Source organism: Chiloscyllium punctatum, chromosome 12 (assembly GCF_047496795.1).
Source record: "Chiloscyllium punctatum isolate Juve2018m chromosome 12, sChiPun1.3, whole genome shotgun sequence".
NCBI lineage: Eukaryota > Metazoa > Chordata > Chondrichthyes > Orectolobiformes > Hemiscylliidae > Chiloscyllium > Chiloscyllium punctatum.
In genome coordinates, this window is record NC_092750.1 from 32,633,427 (window position 1) to 32,658,472 (window position 25,046).

Sequence of the window (25,046 nt, forward strand, 5' to 3'; positions counted from 1 at the left end):
ATATACATTTGAATGGCAGAGTGGCAGAATCAGGGCAGCATATCTTCTGCCAGGATACCAGCCATTGGCTTGCATGCAACACTGCAAAGAATCACACACCAAATGGAAATAACTAAACTCAAGTTATTTAATGAACACTTTAAATCGCACTCCTGATTGATGTCATGACTTGTGTTCTCTGCATATCTCTGGTGGATGCTGTCAATGTGAATGTTTATACCCTTAATGAAATTGCATCCAGCAAAGCTCAAACCAGAAGTGTAATCTGCGAACCATAGTAACACCCTGGTGCTGACAACATCAAAACAAATGTGCAACAACTAAGAACAACAAATCAAAATTTTACATTTGCTGTGTTCAATAGTGAAGCAGATTCAATGTTAAAATTACTTTAAAAACAAGAATACATTGTTGTACAACATGGATTAAGTACATTTGGCCCATCATATCTGTCATATCACTCTCAGAGTAGAGGATTTAAGACAGTATGACTAGCAAAAAGTAAAAGATAAAGATTGAAAACAGGTGAAAGAAGAAAAACAAGCAACTCAGAAAAAATTAAGTAAGAGCAATGCAAAACTGTGGATACAAAAGAAATCACAGTTAAGATGGCTAGGACATCATAGAGCAAATCAGAAAAACAGCTTAAATCGAAAGAAAATTTGGGATAGAGGGAGTGTGAGAGTTTTGCCACTAACCTATTGAGTTTCACATCACAAAAATAACTGGCCCATCCCATATCATGCTGATCCGGGGCCTTGGTTCAGTTCATTGACCAGAAAGTGCTTTGGGACATCCTGATGTTTTGGAATGTGCTATATAAATTCATGTTACAATACTGTGAAGCTAAAATATGTCTTGATATTACCATAATTTCAGACAAACAGTTCTGAATAACAATTGAATACTGACTGTGATAACTTTGGTGCAGCAGATGTCCTGGCTTTTGTTAGCTGTTTTAAGTGAGAGAGAATTGTCCAATAATTTAAAAAATATATATAATCAACTGTGGAATAATGTGTTTTGAATTCTGGAATATATTTTCAGAGAACAGATTGAACACCTCAATGAACATAATGGAAAATTACAGCAAAGGAAATATAGAATGTTGACAATATGGAAAATTGACAACAGTGAAGTCAGCAATAGAGAGCACTTGCATCAATATTCATGTACTGGATTAGTGGTGCTGGAAGAGCACAGCAGTTCAGGCAGCATCCAACGAGCAGCGAAATCTCAATATTCATGTAGTTCAGTGCATATGTAGGTCAGTTTATGAATGTAACAGAATTCATGCTAATATTTCCTTACCCATGAGTTGGTCTGAAGAGTTGTTCTATTCAGCCTACTGGAGACTATGTTCCTTGTTTTCGTGAAAAGTTATGACATATTCATTGCAAACACCAAGTTATAGCTTAATCTTGTCCATTGATTGTCACCTTTAAAGGTCTGAAAAATGTTAATGTTTGGTTAGTTCAGTCAGGAGTGTAAAGTTTTTCAATAGCAGTATTTTAAAATTATTCAAAATTATTGATTATTAAAAGCATTGAATTAGATTTTCAAAATTTATCCCAAAACTGCCAGGGAAACTATTGCTTGTATTACAGACTTGCTACAGAAAAACACAAATTAGCATTTTCAGTGTAATTACAAGTGAACTGGAACTATTAAATTTTTCCAAAAATAATCTAATTAGTTCTTTTCCTGTGAAGCTGGCCAGCTGCATTTTTCTGCAATTTTGCTTAAATGTGATCACTTCTGAGTTTTTCTGGTCACACTATGTGACTGCAAATGTTTCTGTCTAGTGAAATTGGCCAGAAATGTCCATTCATAACTGAGGGAATCAACCTCAATCCCTTCAGAATATTGTATAATAGGCAGAAAGTTGTAAAGCAAACAGTTCTATAATCAGTCACAAATACTTGACCATGCTGGGCTGGGGAGTCTTTAATTTCATTTGAAAGAAAGTAGGAAAAGGTGAAAAGTAAAAATGAAACCTACTAAAATTGTCATTAGCATTATGATAAAAATATACAAAGCACAGAACTAACATATTCACGAAAGGGAGGCTTAAATACACAAACAATAAAAAAGCAAACCTGTGAACAATTGTGTGTAATTTGTTAAGCATGTTCATTTGTGTTGTTTTCATCTCATTACTTTTATATTTTTGGTATTTAATGAACCTTATAGTGCCATGATTCTATTGTATTGCTGGAAATGAGGTGGGTAGGATTGCTACTTCACATTCACAGTACTGATATGTGGGGTCAACTAATTTGAATGGAGAGAGGTGAGTAAACTATCTGAATTTGGCCTGCATCACTGAAGATTCCTGGAGAAGTAGAATATTCAAGAAAAGGAAGGCATTAGGTCCCAAATGGATGTAAATATTTCCTATTTTAGGGAGAAATTAGAAAATAGGTGGAGGAAAGCTTGCATACCTGGTGCAGTAGCAAGCAATATTTTTTTAAAAAAGGCTGCTCGAAGATCAAATTCCCTACAGTATGGAAACAGGCCCTTTTGGCCCAACAAGTCCACACTGATCCTCCAAAGAGTAACCCACCCAGACCCATTCCCCAGCCCTACATTTGTCCCTGACTAATGCACCTAACACTATCGGCAATTTAGTATGGCCAACTCACCTAACCTGCACACCTTTGGATTGTGGGATAAAACCCACCAAGACACAGGGAGAATGTGCAAACTCCACACAGACAGTCACCTGAGGCTGGAATTGAAGCCAGGTCCCTGGTGCTGTGAGGCAGCAATGCTAACCACTGAGCTACCGTGCCATTATACTAGAAGAAGCAAGTTCAGTGCATGACAAGGATGCCAACAAGGATTAGAAGAATAGCAGCCAACATTTGTGAATATTTAAGAGTCAGATCAAGAAATAGGAATGTTTCAGAGTTGGAAAACAGAATCCAGCAAGGGGAAACAATGGTACACAGAAATTAGTTTTTGTCTCTTCAACCTATGAATCTCAGATCTCTGGAGGACTGCTGTAAAAAGGACATTGGATGTGCATGGATCCAATGAGGATGATTTTTGAAAACTGAGACTGAGTTGAAAGGTCATAACAGAGACTAATGTCATTTCCAGTGCTAATATCTAAGAATACTTCAATGTAATGAACAGGAATGGTAGTTTCCTCCACCCCTTACTGGAGAGTCAGTGGGGAATATATCCACTCTGATGCTGACTGTCCAACAGCCATTTAATCTTTGGCTGTGCAATTCATTGGGGGTTTGGCTTTGACCCCATTCTGTACAAAGGGGCCACCTTTGAGAGTTGCTGGCAAATTGGATATCTTTTTGTTCTGCAATTCCAACAATATAGGCTAAGTTGTGACCACAGTTCGAATGACAGATTGCCTTCAAAGAATAGAAACTGATGAAAACTGGACTGAAGGTACACCCAGGGTACCAATGAGGCCTGACCAACAGGCCCCAGCAAAAGGAGTGAAGAATAGGTGGGTATGTTTAACAGCTGTGGGGGAAGTGTTGGAGATGTTGTGTTCTTTTTCCCCTTTCAGTATATTATTTAAAGAAATGTTCAGGATATCATCACTATCATGGCACTGAATGTATGAATGTCTAATATTCCATTTTATTTGAAGATCACTTGAAGTATGACATGTTACGAGAAGGATGCTGCTCAGTGATGCCCTGTTGTTGACATATAATAGTTAGCTGCAATAAACACTATGTGTATGTAGTGAGAGATGTAAAATTCAGCAGAAAATGTCTACTGAGGCTGAAATATGGCACCATGGACATTAGTATCCTCCTACCTTGGTAGAAGTTTCTAGCTAATGCATACAAATCTGACGCTTTAACCACTAGCTTTCTGGAACTGTTAGGGAATATTGTTGAGATGTTGTCTCTCAGGATCTGCATCTAAGTCAATATATCTACTGATCAGTGGGCACTCAGATCTGGGTGAAAGTGAGGACTGCAGATACTGGAGATCAGAGTCAAGATTAGAGTGGTGCTGGAAAGCACAGCTGGTCATGCAGCATCCGTGAGCATGAAAATCAATGTTTCGGGCAGGAGCCCTGCCCAAAATGTCGCATTTCCTGGATGCTGCCTGACCTGCTGTGCTTTTCCAGCACTACTATAATCTTGACTCAGATCTAGGCCTCAGGCAAGGATTATGTAGAGATCATATTTTTATTTCCCTTTTTTTATTGTGGAGCGAAATGGAAAAGGAACTGTCTTAAATAACAGCGATTTTTGAAGGATTATTGCACTTTCCTTTGAAAAGCAGGTAACCTGACACTCATTATAAGTATTGCTCACACATCTGCATGTTTGAGCACTATTGGAAGCCTAGTTTGCAGATGAGCTAGAACCAAGGGATGTGAATGAATGGAGCTTTGGCTGGAAACAGGTAGCTGATTGATAACCAGTCACTAGTTCAAAGACCAATGACAAAGATCTTCTGCTTCCTAACAACAATATAAATGGCCCTGGTAGTTTATCAGCTTGAGGATATGAATGTTCGGTAGCAACAATCAGATCTCTGTAAAGGCAGGAGCTGGCTCTTTTTGCAGGATAAATAATCTGAAACCTGAAAATAACCAGATTATTTCCTACTTTCTATTGCTATAAACTGTGACTTTTAATTGATAAATCAAAGACCTTTCTAAATGGAAAACGGCCTTCTGCAAACAGGTAAAATTATTTGGAGATGGAAGATCGAGAAACAACATGATGATCAATAATCATCTTGGACAAACCCTATGGACAGGAACCACCGAACTCTCTTCCCAGTCTTTCTTTCTGCCCATAACACCCAAGTTGTTTTCCCTGTCTATGTCTGTCTGTACGTGTGTATAGACAGGGGGTTTATAATGGCCTTAGTAAAGTTATATGCCACCAGTTCATAACTGCTTATCTGTAGATAGAATCTAATTATTTGTGATAAATAATAAGTCTTGTCAAGTATAGAAATCTGGTACATGCTTTCTATTAACTTCGCTTTGAAAGACTGATGAATTGGGGAATCCTGGGTACTTTTTGAATCTTTAACTTTTGTGGCAACTTGATGAATAGTGAGACTTGATTTCCTGCATACTTTTCCAGTGAGGCATAACAACTGTGAATGCAAAGTCCCTACATGATATTGTCTTCTCTTCTGATGACAGCCTGTGTGACATTTCTAGCCACGACAGTTGGAAAACCTTTTTAGTGACAGGATACAGGACCTGTTCTCAAATGGTTAAAAAAAAACTTTTCTTGTATGAAATTGCTGAAAGACTCTTAGCAGCTCAGTTGTGCAAAGATTTTCTCAAAATATTGACCACAGGAAAAGCCCCAATCTGTTGGTATCAACCTTTCTATATCCAGCTTTGACTGTCACAAGTATAGTGGCTATATTAAGTTTGATCAGAGTTTCATGAAGGTTATGACAGGAGTTATGCAGCAAAAAATGCATTCATGACTAGATTGGAAGGATGGTAGGTAAGAGGGAACAGCAGTTCTTCTTTTCAATTCCCATTGCTTTACTTCCTCGCAACCATTTTTCAACTTTACAGAAGTGCTCGACAGATGACAGCATGGATTTATCTTTAACAGCTTCAAGTACTCTTACCTGTACCTAGAACCTTCAAAAAATGCTTTCTTCCAATTTTCAGAAGTAGACATAGGGTTCAATATGGATAAATCTTTGGTCTTTCCTCTTTTATACAATCTGTCAGACAATACATAAAATATAAGCAGAAATGGACCATTCAGCCCCTCAAGGAGAAAGTGAGGACTTTCATCCACTGTGTCCATTGCTCTCAATGTGGTCTTCTGTACATAGGGGAGACAGGATGCTAACTCACAGAATGTTTCGGGGAACATCTCTGGGACACATGCACCAAACAACTCCACCGCTCTGTGGTCGACCATTTCAACTCCCACTCTCACTCCATCAAGGACATTGCAAATCTTGGGCTGCCTCCACTGCCAAATCCAAGCCACCCAACAACTGGAGGAAGAATGCCTCATCTTTCACCTCGGGACCCTTAAACCACATGGCATTAACATCGACTTCACTAGTTTCCAAATCCCCCCTTACCCCACCTCATCCCAGATCCAACCCCCTAACTCGGCACTGCCCTTTTGACCTGTCCATCTTACTTCCCACCTATCCGCTCTACCCTCCCCATCGACCTATCACAATCACTCCCCATGTACATCCACCTATTGTCTTCCCAGCTCCTTATCCCCCACCCTCACCCTCCTATTTATCTCTTCATCACATTCTTGATAAAGGACTTATGCCTGAGACCTTGACTCTCCTGACATGCTGTGCTTTTCCAGCGCCAAGCTTTGACTCATTCAGCTTCTCAAGCCTTCTCCGCCAATCTGTAACGTTCTTGCCACATCTGTTTGTTTCAAATTTCACATTTCTGTTCCACCTCCTTTAATTCCCTTGCCTAATATGTTTATCTCTGCCTTAATATACTTAATGGCCTCACCTTCACTACCTTCTGAGACACAAAGATCCAAAATCACAGAACCCTCAGAGAAAAAGTTTCTCCTTACCTGTGTCCTCAAACAGCAGCCCATAATTTGAAACTCTACATCTTAGTTTTGAACTGAATCACAAGAAGAAACATCCTTTCCAAACACACTTTGTCAAGTCCATTGAGTGTCTTATACACTTCAATCAAGTCATCCCTCATTCTTCTAAACTCCGATGGAAACAAACTTAGTCTGTCCAACCTGTCCTCAAGGCAACCTGCTCATTCTAGCTATCATTCTAGTAGCACTCCTCTGAACCGCCTGCAATTCATTTTCATCCATCCTTAAATAAGGAGACCAAAATTGCACACAATATTGGAAATGTGGTCTCATCAATGCTCTGCATTACTGAAGATATAATCCTTACTCTTACTTTCAATCCTTCTTGAAATAAAAGATCGCATTCCGTTAGCCTTCTTGATTACACACTCTGCCTCTAAAGTCACTTTTTGTGATTCTTGCATGAGAATATCCAAATCCTTTCACTCCTTAGAATCCTGCAATTGTTCTCCATTTAAGTAACATGCTGATATTTTTATTCTTTATGCGTAAGTTAACATCTTTACATTTTTCCACATCCACATTATACTTAATTTACCAGATCTTTTCCCCACTCACTCAACTTATCTGTATCCACCTGCAACCTCATGTTTTCTTCATAATAGTCTTTCTAATTGTCCTATTTTAACTGCAAATTTAACTCCTGTACTGTTGCACCTTTCACTTAAGCCATTGATTTACATTTTGAAAAGTTGAGGCCCCAGTATGGACACCTGCGAGATTCCACTTGTCATATCCTGCCAGTCAGACAACGACCCATTTATGCATGCTGACTGTTTTGTACCATCCAGCCAATCATCAATATGTGTTATTATCTTATCCTGTACACCATAAGCTTTTATTTTCTGCAAAAACCCTTGATATGGCCCTTGTCAAATGCATTCTGGAAATCCAAATGCAGGAGACAGGACTATTTCAGTCTCCCTTTTATTCAATTCACGTTGCTGCTCCAAAGAACTGTAATAAATTGGATAAACATAATTTCCCTTTCACAACAGTGTGCAAACTATTCCCACTACTTTGTGTTTGTCTGAGTGTGCAGCTATAATCCCTTTAATAATCAATTCTGATACCATTTCTATGATAGACATCAAACGAACTAGCCTGTAGTTTTCTGAATTGAGGAAATTTTAGAAATTACCATCAACTGATGTGCTACCTCATAAGCAATCTCTTCCAGACCCTAAGATGAAGTTCATCAGGACCCAGAGACTTGTTAGCCTGCAGATCCAGCAGTTTACTTGGTACTATTTCCCTTATGATTGTGATTTCACTAAGTTCCTCTCTCCCTTCCACATCCTGATTTACAACTATTACTGGAGTAATATACTTTCAGTTTCCTCTCTAGTGAAGACAGAAGCAAAATATTTGTTAATGTCATCTGCCATTTCCTAATCTGCCAAGTCCCAACACTCGGCTTTTTCTCCTTTTTAAATACCTCTGTTGCTCTTGCTATCTATTTTTACATTACTTCCTCCCATTACTAATTTCTTTCCCAAATCAACATTTTAGCCATTGTTTGTTATTCTTTATATTCTGGCTAATCATCTGAAATGCCTCAAATCTTTGCACAGTTATATGCTTTTTCCTTAAGTTTGATGCTTTCCATAACTTCTTAATTAACCAAGGGTGGGAGAACCTCCTTTTGATTATTTTCCTTATTGTAGTTATTCTGGATATTCTGAAATATCCTCTTAAAGGCCTGCCCCTGTCTCTCTATTGGTTTATCCTCTACCTTAGTACGCCAATTCATTTCAGCTGGCTCAGCTTTCGCATCCACATAGTTTTCCTTATTTCGGTTTAAAATGCTAGTCTTAAATCCACTCTTCACCCTGTCAAACTGGATTTGAAATGCAATCCTGTTGTGGTCACTACTACCCAGTAGCTTTTGATTTGAGGTTATTAATTAATTTTGTCACATTACACAATAGTAGTTCTAAAGTGACTTGTTTTCTGGTTGTTCTAGAATGTGCAACTGTGAGAAACTATTTCAAAAGCATTCTTTAGTCTATTTCCTGGGAACAGTGTGTTGATAATCATGCCCAACAAGTTTTCACAAAATGTGAAAATATAGAAACATCCTGATAAGACCACAAAAATGTAGTTTGTCTAAGCGACTGTTACCCAGGACAAAAGCAAACCACACTAGGTTCCTTCACTACCAATAAATATAATTCTGTATGTTGTACATATTTAACTTTAGCAAGAACTGTGAAAAGAAATTAATTCTAATTATGAAACTTTAACTATATCCTTTCAAAACCCCAAACACAGACACATTCAGTCAGGATTAAGACAAAGAAAACTGATGATTTTACACACACTGAGTGGAAACGAATATTCTTATGATCATACGTCCAGAATACAAAGTGGAAAGCCCTTTGTTTTTCACATGTCTTATGATTTTTTTTGCAATGGTGAGGCACTTTTTTGATTCATTGGTCGATTGGTGCATTTTTTGTAAGAACTCTTGTTTTAAATCTTTCTGGGATTTTCTGTCTTTTCTCCCCATGAAGGGAGAGAGAATGCGGTCAGCAGATTGGATGTTCTCACTCTCTTACTCTTTGCATTTCCTGCTTTCTAACACGCTATAGCTCAACTAATCAGAGAACTCAATTAAAAACAGAAAATGTCTAAGAACCTCAACAGGTCTGGCAGCATCTGTGCAGAGAGAAGTGGATCGACATTCGAGTCCAGTACAGAAAATAGGAGCAAAAGTAGGCCATTCAGTCCTTTGAGCTTGCTATACCAATCAATCTGATTATGGATAATCATCCAGTTCCGTAGCCATCTTGAAAACATTCAATGTTTTGGCCCCAACTGTTTTCTGAGGCAAATAATTCCACAGGCTCACTGCTGTCTGGGTGAAGAATTTTTCCTCATCTCCATCCTAAATGGCCTATCACATTATTAAACTGTGACCACTGGATCTGGATTCCCCCATCATTAGAAATATTCTTTCCTGCATTTACCCTGTCTCATTATGTGAGAATTTCATAGAGTTCTGTGAGATCCTCTCATTCTCCTTAATTCCAGGGAATGTAGTCCTAACTGATCCAATCTCCCTTCATATGTCAATACTGTCATGCCAGGAATCAGTCTAAGTTTCTATGTCCAAATTGACTCCTGAATTTTTTTGTTTGCTTCCATAATACAACATTGTCAGTCACACCTCGATAATATGCAACATTTGATTAAAGTCATTCATGATTATTGCCATTCCTTTGTCACAATATCCTGTATCCTGTATACTTTGTTCTACATTGTGGTTCCTGGTAGAAGACCCATGGACCACTCTCTCTAGTGACTTCTTACCCCTACTATTCCTCATCCCAAACCGATTCTGCATCCTGATTTTCTGAACCAGTGTCAACTCTAACTATTTCACAAATGACAACCTTGACTAACAGTGCAACTCTTCTGTTTTCGCCTACCTTCCTATACTCCTTGAATGTCTTGTACTTTGTAATATTTAGGATCCAATCCTTGTCATCTTGCAGATACACTGTAATAGCTATGAGATCATAGTTATTTACTTCAATGTGTGCTATCAGTGTTTACTCGATCAATTGTACACACACTCATATACAGAAACTTTAATTTTGTCTTTGTACTCTTGTCTCAAGTGTTGGTGTAGTCCTAGTTTTGTTTTTGTCTCTGTATCTGCTTGCTGTCATAGAGACATACAGCATGGATCGTTCAATCCAAACAATCCATGCTGATCACAATCCCAAACTAAACTAGTCTCACTGCCTGTACTTGGCCCATTTTCCCTCCAAATATTTCTTATTCATGTACTTATCTAAATGTCTTTTAAATGTTGTAACTGTACCCACATCCACCACTACTTCTGAAAGTTCATTCCACATACAAACTGCTCTCTGTGTAAAAAGCATTGCCCCCATCTCTTTTTTTAAATCTTTCTCTGTTCGCTTTATAGATATGCCCCCAAGTTTTGAAATGCCTCACTCTAGAGAAAAGATACCTGCCATTCAACTTATATATACCCCTCATGATCTTATAAAACTCTAAGGTCACCCTTCATCCTCCTACTTTCCAATGAAAAAAGTCCCAGCCTATCCAGCCTCTCCTTACAACTCAAACCCTCCATTCCCAGCAACATCCTGGTAAATCTTTTCTGAATCCTGTCCAGCTTAATAATATGCTTCCTACAAAAGGATAACCAGAACTGCGCACAGTACTGCAGGAATGGCCTCACCAATATTCTGTGCAACCTCAACATGCTGCCCAAACTCCTATAGTCAAAAGGTCTGAGCAATGAAGGCAAGCATGTTAAACACCCCGTCTACATGTGATGTAAACTTCAAAGAATTAACGACCTGAACTCAGAGGTGTGTCTGTTCTACAACACCACCCAAGTCCTATCCTTGTTTGTTTTACCAAAATGCAATATTTCACATTTATCCAAATTAAATTCCATCTGCGACTCCTCAGCCCATTGACACAATTGATCAAGATCTCTTTGTAGTCTTGGTGTCATCAGCGAAGTTAAGCACTCGGCACTGCAGAAATTCACCAAAGATCTTCAGACAGCACCTTCCAAACCATGGCTATTTCCATCTTGAAAGACAAAGGCAGAAGATACATAGGAATACCACCACATCAAAGTTCTCTTCCAAGTCACTCACTGTGATGATTTGGAAATATGACTTGCCAAACTCCTGGAATTCCCTCCCAAATGGCATTGTGGATCAACCTCCAGCAATTCAAGAAAGCAGCTCGCCACCACCTTATCAAGGGCAACTAGGGATAAGCAATAAATGCTGGCCAGGCAGTGACACCCATGTTCCACGAGTGATTTAAAAATAAAGTCTCTGACCCTTAGTTCTCATTATTATTTTCCTCTCTTACTTTGTCTCCAATCTTTGATACACCCCTTCTTTCTCCATTTGATCCTTTGCTGAATTTGCATTATTTAGCTGAATACCCTCTCTACTTTCCTAGTTTGCAATGTTAAATTCTGTATTCGGTTATGTATATTCAAACCAGGGAGATGAGCTAACCATTATGCTTTCACGTTTCATACTCCTAAAGGCATTGCAAGTATTTGATATGTGATTAATTGTAGCCTAATAGCATCTTCCCTTATTTTTTTCTGAACTCTTCCCCATAATCAGTTTCATAGTCCCTTGAAACATCATCTCTGACCTTATTCATTCAGAAATCTCTATGTTAATATTTGTCTGTTATCAAGTGTTGATATTTAAGATTATTTATTCGGCCAGCCATCAATCTAGCAGTTCTGTTTCCCTGTCAAACTATTAAATCATAGGATGATTCATTTAGTTATCTCAGTCTAGTAATTTGTTTCCATTAAAATTAGCTTAAGCAATCCGTAGTTTAGTGCAATTTACCAACATTAATTTAATCCTCCACCTACTTCAGGGTGATTTTGTGTGTGTATATGTAGATAAAAATAGGCGTATAAATGATTTCTAACAAACCAGAAGTTATTCCTATTCATTGAAATAATGAATTTCAGCATCAACAAACTTCTGAGGTTTTCCAAATGTGTGAAGAGCTACTAACTCAATAGCTAGAGCAATTGTTGAAGATGGGAGTCTAAACAAAAAATATGTTTTCAGTGAGGTTCAGTCAAGAAATATTTCTGAAGATCCAATCATCATTTCTTGCCTAATATTTACAACAGATACCTATACCATTAACCTTGTCTTCACAAGCAGAGTGCACTTCATTTAGGATTTCTACAGTGTACAAAGTAAGGATAATTTCATACCATCTTTCTGAACTAATTTTGAGCTGAACTGTTAAGAGATCCAGACATATTCTGTTTGACTGAGTCTGTGCTGAATGTGAAAAAAATACTCATATCATTTTTGTCCTTTTTAAAAATTCATGCTGTGAGACAGATCACAGTTCCATTGTACTGTTACAGCTAATGCAAAAGCTTTTCTAAATCTTATATTAATGCTGGGCATTGATCTTTGTTTATAGTGTAAGTGTTACAAATTTGTGAAGTCACTTCATATATGTGACTGTGCTAGTTTGCCTTCAAAGACTTAGTGGGATGAGTCATAGTCATACATTCATAGAGATCAAGAGCATATTGCATCCAGGCCAATCAAAAACAACCACCTAACTATTTTAATCCTATTTCCCAGCACTTGGCTCAGAGCCTTATCTGCTTTGACACTGCAAATGCACATCCAAATACTTATTAAATGCTATGAGGATTTCTGCCTACACCACTCTTTATTGGCAATAAGTACCAGTTTTTCCCCGACCTCTGGATGAAAAAGGTTTTCCTCACATCTCCTCTAAACCTTATGCCCCTTTCTTGTATCTATATGACTAGTGATTAATTCTACCACCAAGGATGAATGTTCCTTCCTGTTTACCCACCTGTGCCCCCTATAATTTTATACATTTCAATCACGGCTTCTCTCAATTTCCACTACTCTGAAGAAAACAGTGCCAGTCTGTCCAATTTATCTTTGTAACTGAAATACTCGAGCTCAGGCAACATACTGGTAAACATTCTTTGCACCCTCTCCAGTGCAGTCACATCCCTCCTCTAATGTGAATTCTAGAAATATACAGAAGTACACTAGCTGTGGACTAACCAACATTTCATATGGTTCCATCATAACCTTCCTGCTCTTAAACTCTATGCCTTGGCTAATAAAGGGGAAATATGCCACATGCCTTCTTAACCGCTTTATCCATTGTCCTGATACCTTAAGATACTGGTGTACAAGCATATCAAGGTCCCTCTGATCCTCAGTGTTTCCACATGTCCTACCATTGATCATCTATTCTTTGCCTTGTTTGTGCTACCAAGTGCATCATCTTCCATTTATCCAGATCAAATTCCATTTGCCATTGATCATCCCACCTGATCAGACCATCCATAGCCTTCTGTAACTGAAGGTAGACAAACAGGAGGCTGGAAGAATACAGCAAGCCAGGCAGCATCAAGAGGTGGAGAAGTTAACGTTTTAGGTGTAACCCTTTTTCAGGGCTGAAGGCTGGAAGAAATGTAACCCAGGTTGTTGAATGAAGTGATAGAGGAAATAGGAGGTGAGCTTGCAAAAAGTTTCAATTCCTCTCTGGCCATAGGAGAGCTGCTGGAGAACAGCTGATGTGGCTATTCAAAAAAGGAACAAGGGATAAACTAGGAACAGTATAACCTTGGTGGTGACAAAACTACTGGAAGAAATTTTGAGGGACAGAATTGATCTGCATATGGAAAAGCAGGGATTCGACTTACTATTTACCACCCAACCAAATTTTGTATTATGTGTGAATTTATTGATCAACCACCAACATTAGAGTCTAACTCATTTATATAAACCATAAACTGCAAAGGTCCCAATACTAACCCTTGTGGGATGCCATGACATAGACCTCCAGTTGAAAAAGCACCACCTTCTGCTTCCTGCCCCTCAGCCAATTGTGAATCCAATTAGCCAAATTCAGTGGATACAATAAGCTTTTTCCTTTGCTGCTGAACTCCTATGGGGGACCTTATCAAAAACCTTGAAGTTGAGGACATCAGAAGTATTATACCAATTTACACACTGGTCACGTCCTTGAAAAATTCAATCACGTTAGTCAGATATGACCTTCATATGACAAACTGTGCTGATTTTTCTTGATGAATCCCTGCTTCTCCATATGCAGATCAATTATGTCCCTCAAAATTGCTTCCAATAGTTTTGTCACCACTGGGATTAGGCTGTAGTTTCCTATTTTTTCCCTAGTTCCTCTGTTGCCTGACTCAACAACCTCGGTTACAGTTTTTTCAGGCTTGGATACTTAAGTACTTTTAAGCCAACCAAACAACTCAGAACCTTCTATCTGACTACTTAAGTTGTTTCACAGATCTTCTCCCTGATTTCTGTACCCATATTGTCCCTCTCACTAATGAAGACTGATTCATTGAGAACGTTACCTACATCACTGGTTCCACACTTAGACCCTACTCTTCCCCTCATCATTTTACCATTAACATACTTGTAAATCAACATAGGAGTTTCCTTTATTTTACCTACCAGTATCCTTTCATGTGCTTTTAGCTCTCCACCTCTTTTTAAAAATTCATTCTTGCACATTCTGGACTCATGTCGAGCTTCTGCTATTTTGAGCCCTTGGTATCTGCCATAAACCTCACTTTTCACTTTAATCAAATACTGTATATATCTTGATAATGAAGGTTCACAGGATTTGATAGTCCCATCCTTTTCCTTTGTTAGAATATGTTGACCCTATACTCTCAATATTTCCTATTTGAATGTATTCCCACTGTTCTGGGACAGATTTGCCCAGATGCTTCTGCTCCCAGTCTATTCTGGCTTAACCATACTAAACTTATCAAAATCAGCGTGTTCCCAGTTTACAATTTTAATTTTCATGCCCATTGTTGTCCTTTTCCATTACAATCTTGAACCTAACAGGGTTATGATCACTGTTGAGAGTGTGATGCTAGAAAAGCACAGCAGGTCAGCCAACATCAGAGGAGCAAGCGAATCAGTGTTTCAGGCATAAACCCTTCCTCAGGATTCCGACAAAGCGCTTATGCCTGAAACACCGATTCCACAATCTCGACTCTGAGCACCAGTATCTGCAGTCCTTACTTTCTTTAAGTTATGATCATTGTTACCCCACTGATACTTCAATTACTTGCCCAGCTTTGATACCTAAACTTAAAAGCAGGCTACCCCTCTCTTATGTGGCCTGCTACATTCTGACTTAAAAGCTGTCCTGGATGCATTTTAAGAATTACACTTCCTCTAAACTTTTCGTATGACTAGCAATCATAAGTTATGTAGTATTTCAAAGCCCATTAGCTATGAACTTTGACAACAGGAAAACTACCATTTGGTGTGTTGGGCCTGTCAATGTTATTTTATTATTTATATTAGACAATTAAGATTTGTTTTAAGAAGTTTGTCCAGTTAAGAAATATGGATAAGATCCTGAAGTCACAGGCCAAATTAGAAGGTCTGAAACAGAAAAGTAGCAAGCAGAGTATGAGAGCACCTTAAAAAGGAGGTACCTTTGAAAAGTATTTATTAAACTCACAACTGATGAGGTTTGAAGCCAGTGGAAGATAATTTTTCTGACAGTCATTTGGGCTGCAAATGCAGTTTTTCTTTCTGTAGCCTTGTTAGTGGAGCACTCAGCTTTCAATAAGAAGGCATCCTGCCCTTCCACCCTGAAGCTGCTCCCATTGTGCTACTGTACTAGAAAGTTCAAATTCTGGGAAGATTCTTGAATAATGCTCCTTGTCTACCTTATTGGCCTTTTAAATTAATGATTATTTGCTATCTGATGCTACTTCATGAGCAATCACTGCCATGGATGACCCTCAGCTGTGGATGCCATGACGTACCAGTCTCATACTCTCATTTGATGATATTTTCTGATCAATCTGTTCAGAGATGTTATTACACACCTTCTGGAGTAGGTAGGATTTGAACTTGGGCCTTTTGGCCTGAGAGGAAAGGACACTTTGTTGCACCAGAAAAGTACCATGCCTTCATTTCTAAGCTTGCTTTAGATTCCACCTGTAAAGCACTGGAAAGATTCCTCCATCAAACTTCTGGCCTAAACTTGAAGGATTGAATGCCCTTATTTTGTGTTGCATGATTTTGAGAATGGCTTGATTTCTATTTAAATAGGAAGCTTTCAGAAATAATTATATTGCAAATTTAAAGTCACTGAAGCTTTGATTCCTGTTTTTACTACACCTTTATTGTGCTTCTCCATAAATTGATTACTCACCTTATAATTGAACTTAATTATCTCTGCAGGAAAAATTGCATGATTCAGAATTATTTGATTGAAATTGTCTGTTTGTGCTTAGTATTGGTATTTACTCCATAGGAAATTTGCATTCTTTAATATAAATTAATTGTAATTATGCATGTTTAATTTTAGGATAGCTGTGTACTATTTATCATTGATGATGCTTGAGGTATATTAGAATATAAGAAAACTGCACCATCACATCATGATGTTTTAAGCATGTGTGTATATATGAAAATCTGGAGTTGATAAATACTGGATTATAGTTTTCAACTCCAGGGGTGAAAGGACCCAGGACAGAAGGGTGATCAACTTGAACAGGAGCAGTTGTTGAAGTAGTCTGTGAAGTAATGGCTTTTAAAAGGGAGTTTTGTGACCAGATCAGCAGAAGTGAAGAGTTGTATTCCCTTGTGAAGTTTAGTGAAATTTTATGATCCACTGTGCTATCTACATTTGGGGAGAGCTGCTGAGGAATCTGTAAGAACTGTCTTGATTGCTTTTGCTATTCACTGAGAGGTACACTGTACAGTGAGAGGTGTTTCATCACAATACATAGCCCATATTTACCATCTTATTTGTAAGACCCAGAATTAAGTCATATGTGTATTGTAGATTTTATTACTATTGTAACTTGAAAGAATAGCTTTTGGTCAAAACAGTGGAATTTTGTAGCTTTATTCCCTTAAGTCCCCTGGAAATCAGTTTTTCTGTGCCTCGAAATAAGGCTACTGGCCCCTAACCACATTATAACAATTAAGTCAGTGGTCAGGATGGATCATAACATAACCTACACCATTTTTGAGAAGATTTGTAGCTCGGCTTGATGATAAGTATGTAAGTTAGCTCGCTGAGCTTGAAGATTTGTTTTCAGACGTTTTGTCACCATACTAAGTAACATCATCAATGAGAGTCTCCGGTGAAGCGCTGGTGTTATATTCCACCTCTCTATTTATTCCATACATACAGACAAAGAAGGATACTACTTTGACTGGGACAGCACACGCATCCGAGGACCGGTGAAACAAAGACACGCACGAGAATTCTTAAGGCATAGCATTCTAACCAGAACTCCATTAATTAACACTCAATTTAGATCCTATCCACCTTTCCTTAAAAAAGAGAACCAGAACTTCCATCACCTATAAATAGAGAGGCAGGACATACCACCAGCGCTTCACCGGAGGCTCTCACTGATGATGTTACCTAGTATGGTGACAAAATATCTGAAAACAATTTTTCCAGTTCAGTGAGCTAACTTATATACTTAACCTACACTAGATGGTCTTTCAATTAAGAAATCTGGCAGGCAGTGTGTATTTTGAACACTCTCTGATGGTTTCAGCCTGCTCTTTGTTTTTCAAGTTTGAATTGTAGTGGATTTAAACATACTGGCTATCTTCACCTTTCAAGAGTATTTATGTGTCCTCCATCAATTTGTGATTCCAAAACTGTGGATTAAGGCCTTCAGACCAGCAGCAAGTCTGTGCAATTCATGCCTCTCCTACACCTCCTTTGAATAAAAATGTAATCTGTCAAAGGCAGTGGTATTTTGGTATGTGGCTATCACCTACCATTGTTAAAAGTCTGCAGTGTTCTCTTGTTTCTACTGAAATTTGGTCCTAATGTCTTTTTATGATCTTACAATGGTGGGTATTTTTAGTAATTAAATGCTTTTAATGTAAGATAAAATTGCAAAGAACATTACCCATGCATTATAATCACAATTAGCATAAGTGCTCACAATAGCTTTAGTCTTGACTCAGTAACTAATGAGCGAAAAAAGGTCTTTGGTTTGTTTTTGACCATACATGGAAAAAGCAGGCAATGGGAAGTGGGGAGCCCATTTGTTCCTGGCAGGACAGTTGGTTTATTTCATGGATGGGACATCATTGCTATGCTGACTTTAAGCTACATATTCCAAGTAGGTGACCATCTTTGGCTTAGTAGCTCCAATCTCGTTAAATTATGTGGCTGAGTTGGTTACATCCCCACCCAGAACATAAAATTCTGGGTTCACTCTTTTATGCCCTCAACACCCATCTCCAAATGGTTAAATATAAATCAGAAAAAGCAAGAGTCCCAACATCAATCCTTGGGTAATGCCACTTGTCTATAGCCTGAGAAATGCCCTTTGTCACCAATCCTGTTTTCTGACTTCAGCAAACTTTTAATCCATGCTGCTAAGGACCCATCAATCCCAAATATTTCTGATTTACCTGCCATGTGGCACTGTATCAAATGCTTTCTGAAAGTTCAAATATAGCAATACACAGCACTACCCTCATCCACAGTGTGTGTCACCTCATTAAGTAACTCAATTAAATTTGCCAGACATAACTAGCCCTTGACAAAGCAATGCTGACTTTCTAGTTTTGATTTAGGTTTCTCTGTGTATACGTATCCTGTATTATGGCTTTTCATCAGTTTTTCCACTATTGATATCATGCTAACAGATCTGTAGTTTCCTGGGTTGCCCCTTTCTTAAACAACAGTGTCATATTTGCAGTCCTCCAGTCCCCTGGGCTAATGCTGTATCCAGAGAGGTCTAGAAAGTTTCTGTCAGTAGCTCTGTGATTTGCTTCCTTATCTCTATCAGGATGTATCTCATCTGAGGAGAAAGTGAGCACTGCAGATGCTGGAGATTAGAGGTAAAAGGTGTGATGCTGAAAAAGCATATCCAGTCTGGCAGCATCCGAGGAGCAGGAGAGGTGATGTTTCAAGGTCCCAGCAACCCACCGTCCACTCCTGGCACCTTCTCTTGGCACCAAATGAGGTGTAAAACCTGCACCCACGCCTCCCCCCTCACCTCCATCCAAGGCCTCAAAGAATCCTTCCACATCTGGCAGAAGTTTTCCTGCACCTCTGAACACCTCATTTACTGTTTCCTTTGCTCTCGATGTGGTCTCCTCTGCACCGGAGAGACAGGATGCCAACTTGCGGAACGTTTCAGAGAACATCTGTGGGACAACCCCATTTCCTTGTGGCCAATCACTTCAACCCCCCCACTCCGCCAAGGACATGCAAGTCCTGGACACTTCCACCGCCAAGACCTAGCCACCCGACGAATGGAGGAAGAACACCTCCTCTTCCGCCTTGGTACCCTCCAACCACATGGGATTAATGTCGATTTCACCAGTTTCCTCATCTCCCCTCTTCCCACATTATCCCAGATCCAATCCTCCACTTGGCATCTCTAGAACTGTCATACCTGTCCATCTTCCTTCCCACCTATGTGCTCCACTCTCCACTCCGACCTATCACCATCACCACCTGTAGCATTCATAGCTAGCTTCCCACCAGCCCCGCCACCCTCCTATTTATCTCTCCGGTCCCTTGATCACCCCTAGCCCACCCCACCCCACCCCCCCACACCCCCAAAATCTGATGAAGAGCTTTTGCTCAAAACGTCGAATGTCCTGCTCCTCGGATGCTGTCTGACCGGCTGTGCTTTTCCAGTGCCACACTTTTTGACTCTGTATCCAATCTGACCCTGGCAACATTTCTACCTGAAGTGCTGCCAGTCTTTTTTTAATCACTTTATCTATTACTGCACTGCTCAGCTGCTCAACACGCATTTTCAACTGGGCCATCGTCACCATCTTCTAATTTGGCAAAGACAGAAGCAAAGTATTCATTTAGTACTTCTGGTGTATCCTTCAGTGAGCACTTCATTCCTAAAGGGCCCCATTCCACCTTTCAGTAATCTTTTACTACTTGTTTTAGTGTAGCCTGCCATCCTTTCCTTTTAGCCTTCCTTATTCCAGTCTTCGCCTCTCTCCAACATTTGAGACACCCTTTCTATTATAATTCTAGTATGCATCATATGTCTCCTTTTTCTTCCTTATTTTCTCTTAAATATCCTTGGTTATCCAGGGTACTCCAGGTTTGCATACTCCATATTTATTTCTCACGGATACATACCTAGCTTGCACCCTATTCACCTCACTTTTGAAAGTTTTCCAATTTCCATTTGCTGTTTTATCTTTGTGCGAACATTTTCCAATTCATTTCCTTTATGATTTTCTGTTTTTAGTCTTCTAAACTGTTCCAATGAAACTCAGCTTAAAATTGAGGAACTTTTACGTCTCCTTGACTAACCATTGTGTTCAACAATTTGAGATTATAATTTTTTAAATATTTTGCTTCTTGTTTGTCTTATGTATTTTTGTTTCCTTTTGTTTCTGAATGGCATTGTTGCTGATTTTGATTTATCTTTATCACCTTGTCTACATTTAGGATGATATTTTGTTTTCCTTACTTGTCGTATTACCAATTACTTTTGCTTTTTACAATCATCTCTGTTGTTAGATAATTTCTCCTGTCTTCAAAGCTAGCAAAGGCCTTGCATTTTGTTCTTCCCCTCCCTCATTCCTTGCCTCTTCTTGCTTAAAACCTCTAATTTTTTTCCAATTCTGATAAATGTTCATTGAACAGTAGTTACCTCTGTCTCTCCAAGAATAGCTGTGAGATCTGCTGAGTTCTCCCAGCGTTTTCCAATTCTTTTAATTTGATGACTTTGATGAATTTTGCTTTCCATTGTATTAAAGTTGAAATGCAGGGCTGTAATTCTTATAGTAAGATAGTTTCAAATATTCGTTCGTTACACACACCTAACATATTTCTTTGTGCTGAAAACTTGTCACCTGCAGCACTGCCATTACAAGGTTACTTGGTAGTAATCTGTTCGAAGTAATATGATAGTTTTATTCAACATTTTAGTTGTAACTGGAAGCTTCCAAGTGAAATTGCTGCGTTAAAAAGTCTTAAAATTATAAACACAACAGATAGCATTGCAAATGTACAAGTAGTTACACCATCAGTAACATTTAATAATGCATTCCTTAGGTTTTTAAGTTGACCTTCCATTCCCTTAGTACTGAGTGTATTTTTGTCTGTTCCTTAAAAACTCATTTTCCGTTCTGGGGAAGGGTGACTGGACTCAAAACGTGAGCTCTGATTTCTCTCCCCAGCTGCTGCCATACCCATTGAGCTTCTCTAGTAATTTCTGTTTTTATATCTACAATAGTTACTCATTTTCCCCTTATTTAAAAGCAGGGGCAGGGACAGAAATCATAGACCACAATGATGCTTCTGACCTGGGCAGAGTGGCCCCACCCCTGAACCAGTCACAACATTCTCCTTTGAGTATTGGGCCCTGATTTACCCTCAACCCTGCACCAAAATAACAACTCACAGTAGATTTGCCTGTGAATATTGCTCCATCTAGTGGATACATCACATGCATCTAGTAGCCCTTCTGCACCGAATATGGACACTAAGTAAAGAATAAATTAAAATATAAATCTCCTGAGCAGTGGTAGACATCTTTGGATCCTACCTTTCATCTTGAGTTTCTTGTTTCTTGATGGCATTTCCAGCCTATAATTCCTTGATGTAATCCGCATGTCATCATTCATTTATTATCATTCATATGAATTATGCATTGCTGCTGTATTGAGCCTTTGGTGGTTTGTGTAAAAGTGGTATGAGCCAATGAAGTTTCTTGTAAGCTTGACACTGATGTATTTTTATCCTAAAGACATTGAAATATTAAAATTACAACAGAGATACTTGATGTTTTATATCAGGATATTTATGGCTATAGTGAAATAATCGGTTTCAAATATATCTTATGTCTGAAGAGATATTTTAATTAAAAGTTATGCTGTTGTATTATTTCATACTTGATGAATGTATTTAGGGGCTATTTTCTCAGATTATTATTTGAATCTATCCATGTGCAAGAAAAATGTGTTTCCAGTGCTCCAAGGCTTGTATTTTTCACATTTTATGCTTTAGAATGGTTGAATGTATTTTCAATGAAAATGAAACATCCAACATGCAATAAAAATAGAGTAATTGTGTACCATGCTACATGGAAATGAAAGTATGAAGTGGCAGAAATATTCTAATTCTATGCCTGTACTTATAATTTTGTCTCAGCTTGTTTAGTGTTGTTTTGGAACAACTAACCAAAGCAGAAAATGTGGATGGACATACAACTTCCACTGGCAAACATTCAGGTGGTTTTGATGTCAAAGCCCTTCGAGCCTTTCGTGTGTTGAGACCTCTAAGACTTGTATCTGGAGTACCGAGTAAGTTTCTCGATGGTTCCAAGACACAATGTATTTTTTTAAGTTGACTTGATCCTCTCTCTTTCTCTAACTTAAGCTATAAACAATCTGCAAACTCTGTATTATTCCATCTCTGACCTTGTGTACTCATGATTCTCTTTATGGCCACGCATTCAACTATGTAGTCCCTAAATTCTGGAATCCCCACCCCTATGCTCCAAAAAAAACCTCGTTGCCCCTTTACTTCTAGCTCTTCTTCTGTGAAATGTCTGAAACCAGTTTCAGTTTGTATCTAACAATGTTTTACAATTGTTTTACTGTCCTTCAGGTGCTATATAAGTACACTTTGTTTACCAGATTTTAATTTATACAGGAAATTGAATGTCATTTGATTACATCATTCTTGAACCTTAATTGCCCTCTGAGGTAGCTGAGCAAGCCGTGCAGCTTGAAGGCAGTTAGGGAGGGGCAACAAATACTGGGCTTGCCTGCGATGTCCACATTTTATGAAAGCATATTTTTAAAAATGTTGAGTGTATTGAAGCATTCAATTAGGGGGGCTCTTTTACTTAGGGGATACTGGTTTCGGGGAAGGGAATGGTGTCAGGTTGGTTTAGGATGGGAAATTGGGGAAAATGGGGGAGGGGAGGAAGTGGTGTTCAGGTCAGATTGGGGTGAGGAGGAGGGAGTCAGGGATAAGTGGTGACTTGGGTTTTAACTTTATAATTACACAGTTAGAGGTTTTGATTCCTCCAAAGTTACCTTGTTAGCTATTCAGCCAAGTGAGTTGGAACTCTCTGAACTCTGCTCTTCTAACTTTAGGCTTTTTGAAATGTTCCCGATATAGGGAAATTACCCAATAGAAATGTAAACTTGCTGGGCAATTTCTGGTTTGTTTATCTGTCAGGGCTTCAAAGGGGTCTCATCATGCATCTTTCAGGATACATTGCTGCAAGAGTTACCTTCCAACTAGAAGGTCTGAGCTATATGTATAATTAATTTCCCCTTAATTATTTTAGAATAAATTTTAATTAATTTCTAACTAAGTTCTCTCTGTTATATAAAGGTTTACAAGTTGTCTTGAATTCCATCATCAAAGCCATGGTTCCTCTTCTACATATTGCTCTACTGGTATTATTCGTAATCATCATTTATGCTATCATAGGACTGGAGCTCTTTATCGGAAAAATGCACAAAACATGTTACTTCAGCAACACAAGTAAGAATCCATTAATACTTTTATCAGTCTTGTGAGTTGGATCTGCGTATCTAATTTTACAGAAAGGGTTACCTTGGGTTATAAGACTTTCACTGAATGCTGACCACAGTTAAAGAACCTTTGACATGGGAAGGTGATAGCTTTGTGGTGTTATTGCTGGACTTTTAATCCAGAGACCAGATAATGTTCTGAGGATCCGGTTTGAACCCCGCCATAGCAGATGTTGGATTTGAATTCAATAAAAATCTGGCATTAAGAGTCTAATGATGACCTTGAAGCCATTGCCAAGTGTTGGAAAAACCCATCTGGTTCACTAATGCCCTTTAGGGAAGGAGGCTGTCATCCTTACCTGGTCTGGCATACACATGACTGCAGATGTGGTTGCCTCTGAATTGCCCTCTGGGCGATTACGGGTGGGCAGTGACATCCTCATCCCATGAATGAATAAAAATGAATCATTCTGTGCAATTTTATATTTGTTGTGTTAAAGTTGCAATTGAGGTTTGATAACCTAAGCTAATATAGCCTTCCATTTCCAGATGTGATAGCAGAAGATGAACCAGCACCTTGTGCATTCTCAGGGAATGGTCGCCAATGCTCCATGAATGGTACAGAATGCAGGGGTGGGTGGCCGGGTCCAAATGGAGGCATCACAAATTTCGACAACTTTGCTTTTGCAATGCTAACTGTTTTTCAGTGTATAACCATGGAAGGATGGACTGATGTCCTTTATTGGGTAAGTAATTGGCCAAGAAGTGCATGTCAATACTGACAATTCAAATAACATCAGAGGCATTACATAGCATATTCTTCACATAACATTGTGTGACAGGTTGTCTGTTGAGATAAAGCATGATTGTTTCTTGCCATATTTCAAAGACAGTACAAATATTTGAAATATTATGGAAGGTTTTATTAATATTTTATATTTCTCAAAATTATATGATTATATTACAGATTACTTCATAATTCCGAAAGTTGTTTATTATTTACTTGCCTTTATTAAATCTAGAATTGATTTTTAAAAATGGCTAAAAGTTCAATTAAATAAAGCATTTGTTATGTTTGGAGTGCCAACAATCTCTGATGATAAATAATGTTTTTGATTTGAAAACTGAATACTGATGTAATATGCATTAAAATGGTGGCTGCTATAATGGCTATAGTCAATTTTTTTTCACAAAATGTTTTCAGACTACCTAGTCTTTAATGCAGTTTGGGCTTTAAATGTTGTTTGCTAATTGTGACTTCAATTGTACTTCATGCATATGAACTTATTATTTCACATTTTAGTTGAGTTTAAACAACCTCAAGCTAATTCTTTCTGCGCTGATTTTAATTTCTAACATTAGGAAAAACTTGGTCTCTGATTGTTAGACTACT

The 25,046-nt window shown here is 38.4% G+C and overlaps 1 protein-coding gene across 6 annotated transcripts in view; it reads left to right on the forward strand.

The window, feature by feature from the left end:
• LOC140483762 (voltage-dependent L-type calcium channel subunit alpha-1D-like) overlaps positions 1 to 25,046 on the forward strand; it is a 600,966-nt gene that overhangs the window by 235,568 nt on the left and 340,352 nt on the right. For all 6 annotated transcript variants that reach the window (XM_072582290.1, XM_072582291.1, XM_072582293.1 and 3 more), the window contains exons 5-7: positions 22,314 to 22,465; positions 23,511 to 23,663; positions 24,203 to 24,399. In XM_072582290.1, the coding sequence (XP_072438391.1) occupies positions 22,314 to 22,465; positions 23,511 to 23,663; positions 24,203 to 24,399 (502 nt within the window). The remainder of the gene's footprint in view (positions 1 to 22,313; positions 22,466 to 23,510; positions 23,664 to 24,202; positions 24,400 to 25,046) is intronic.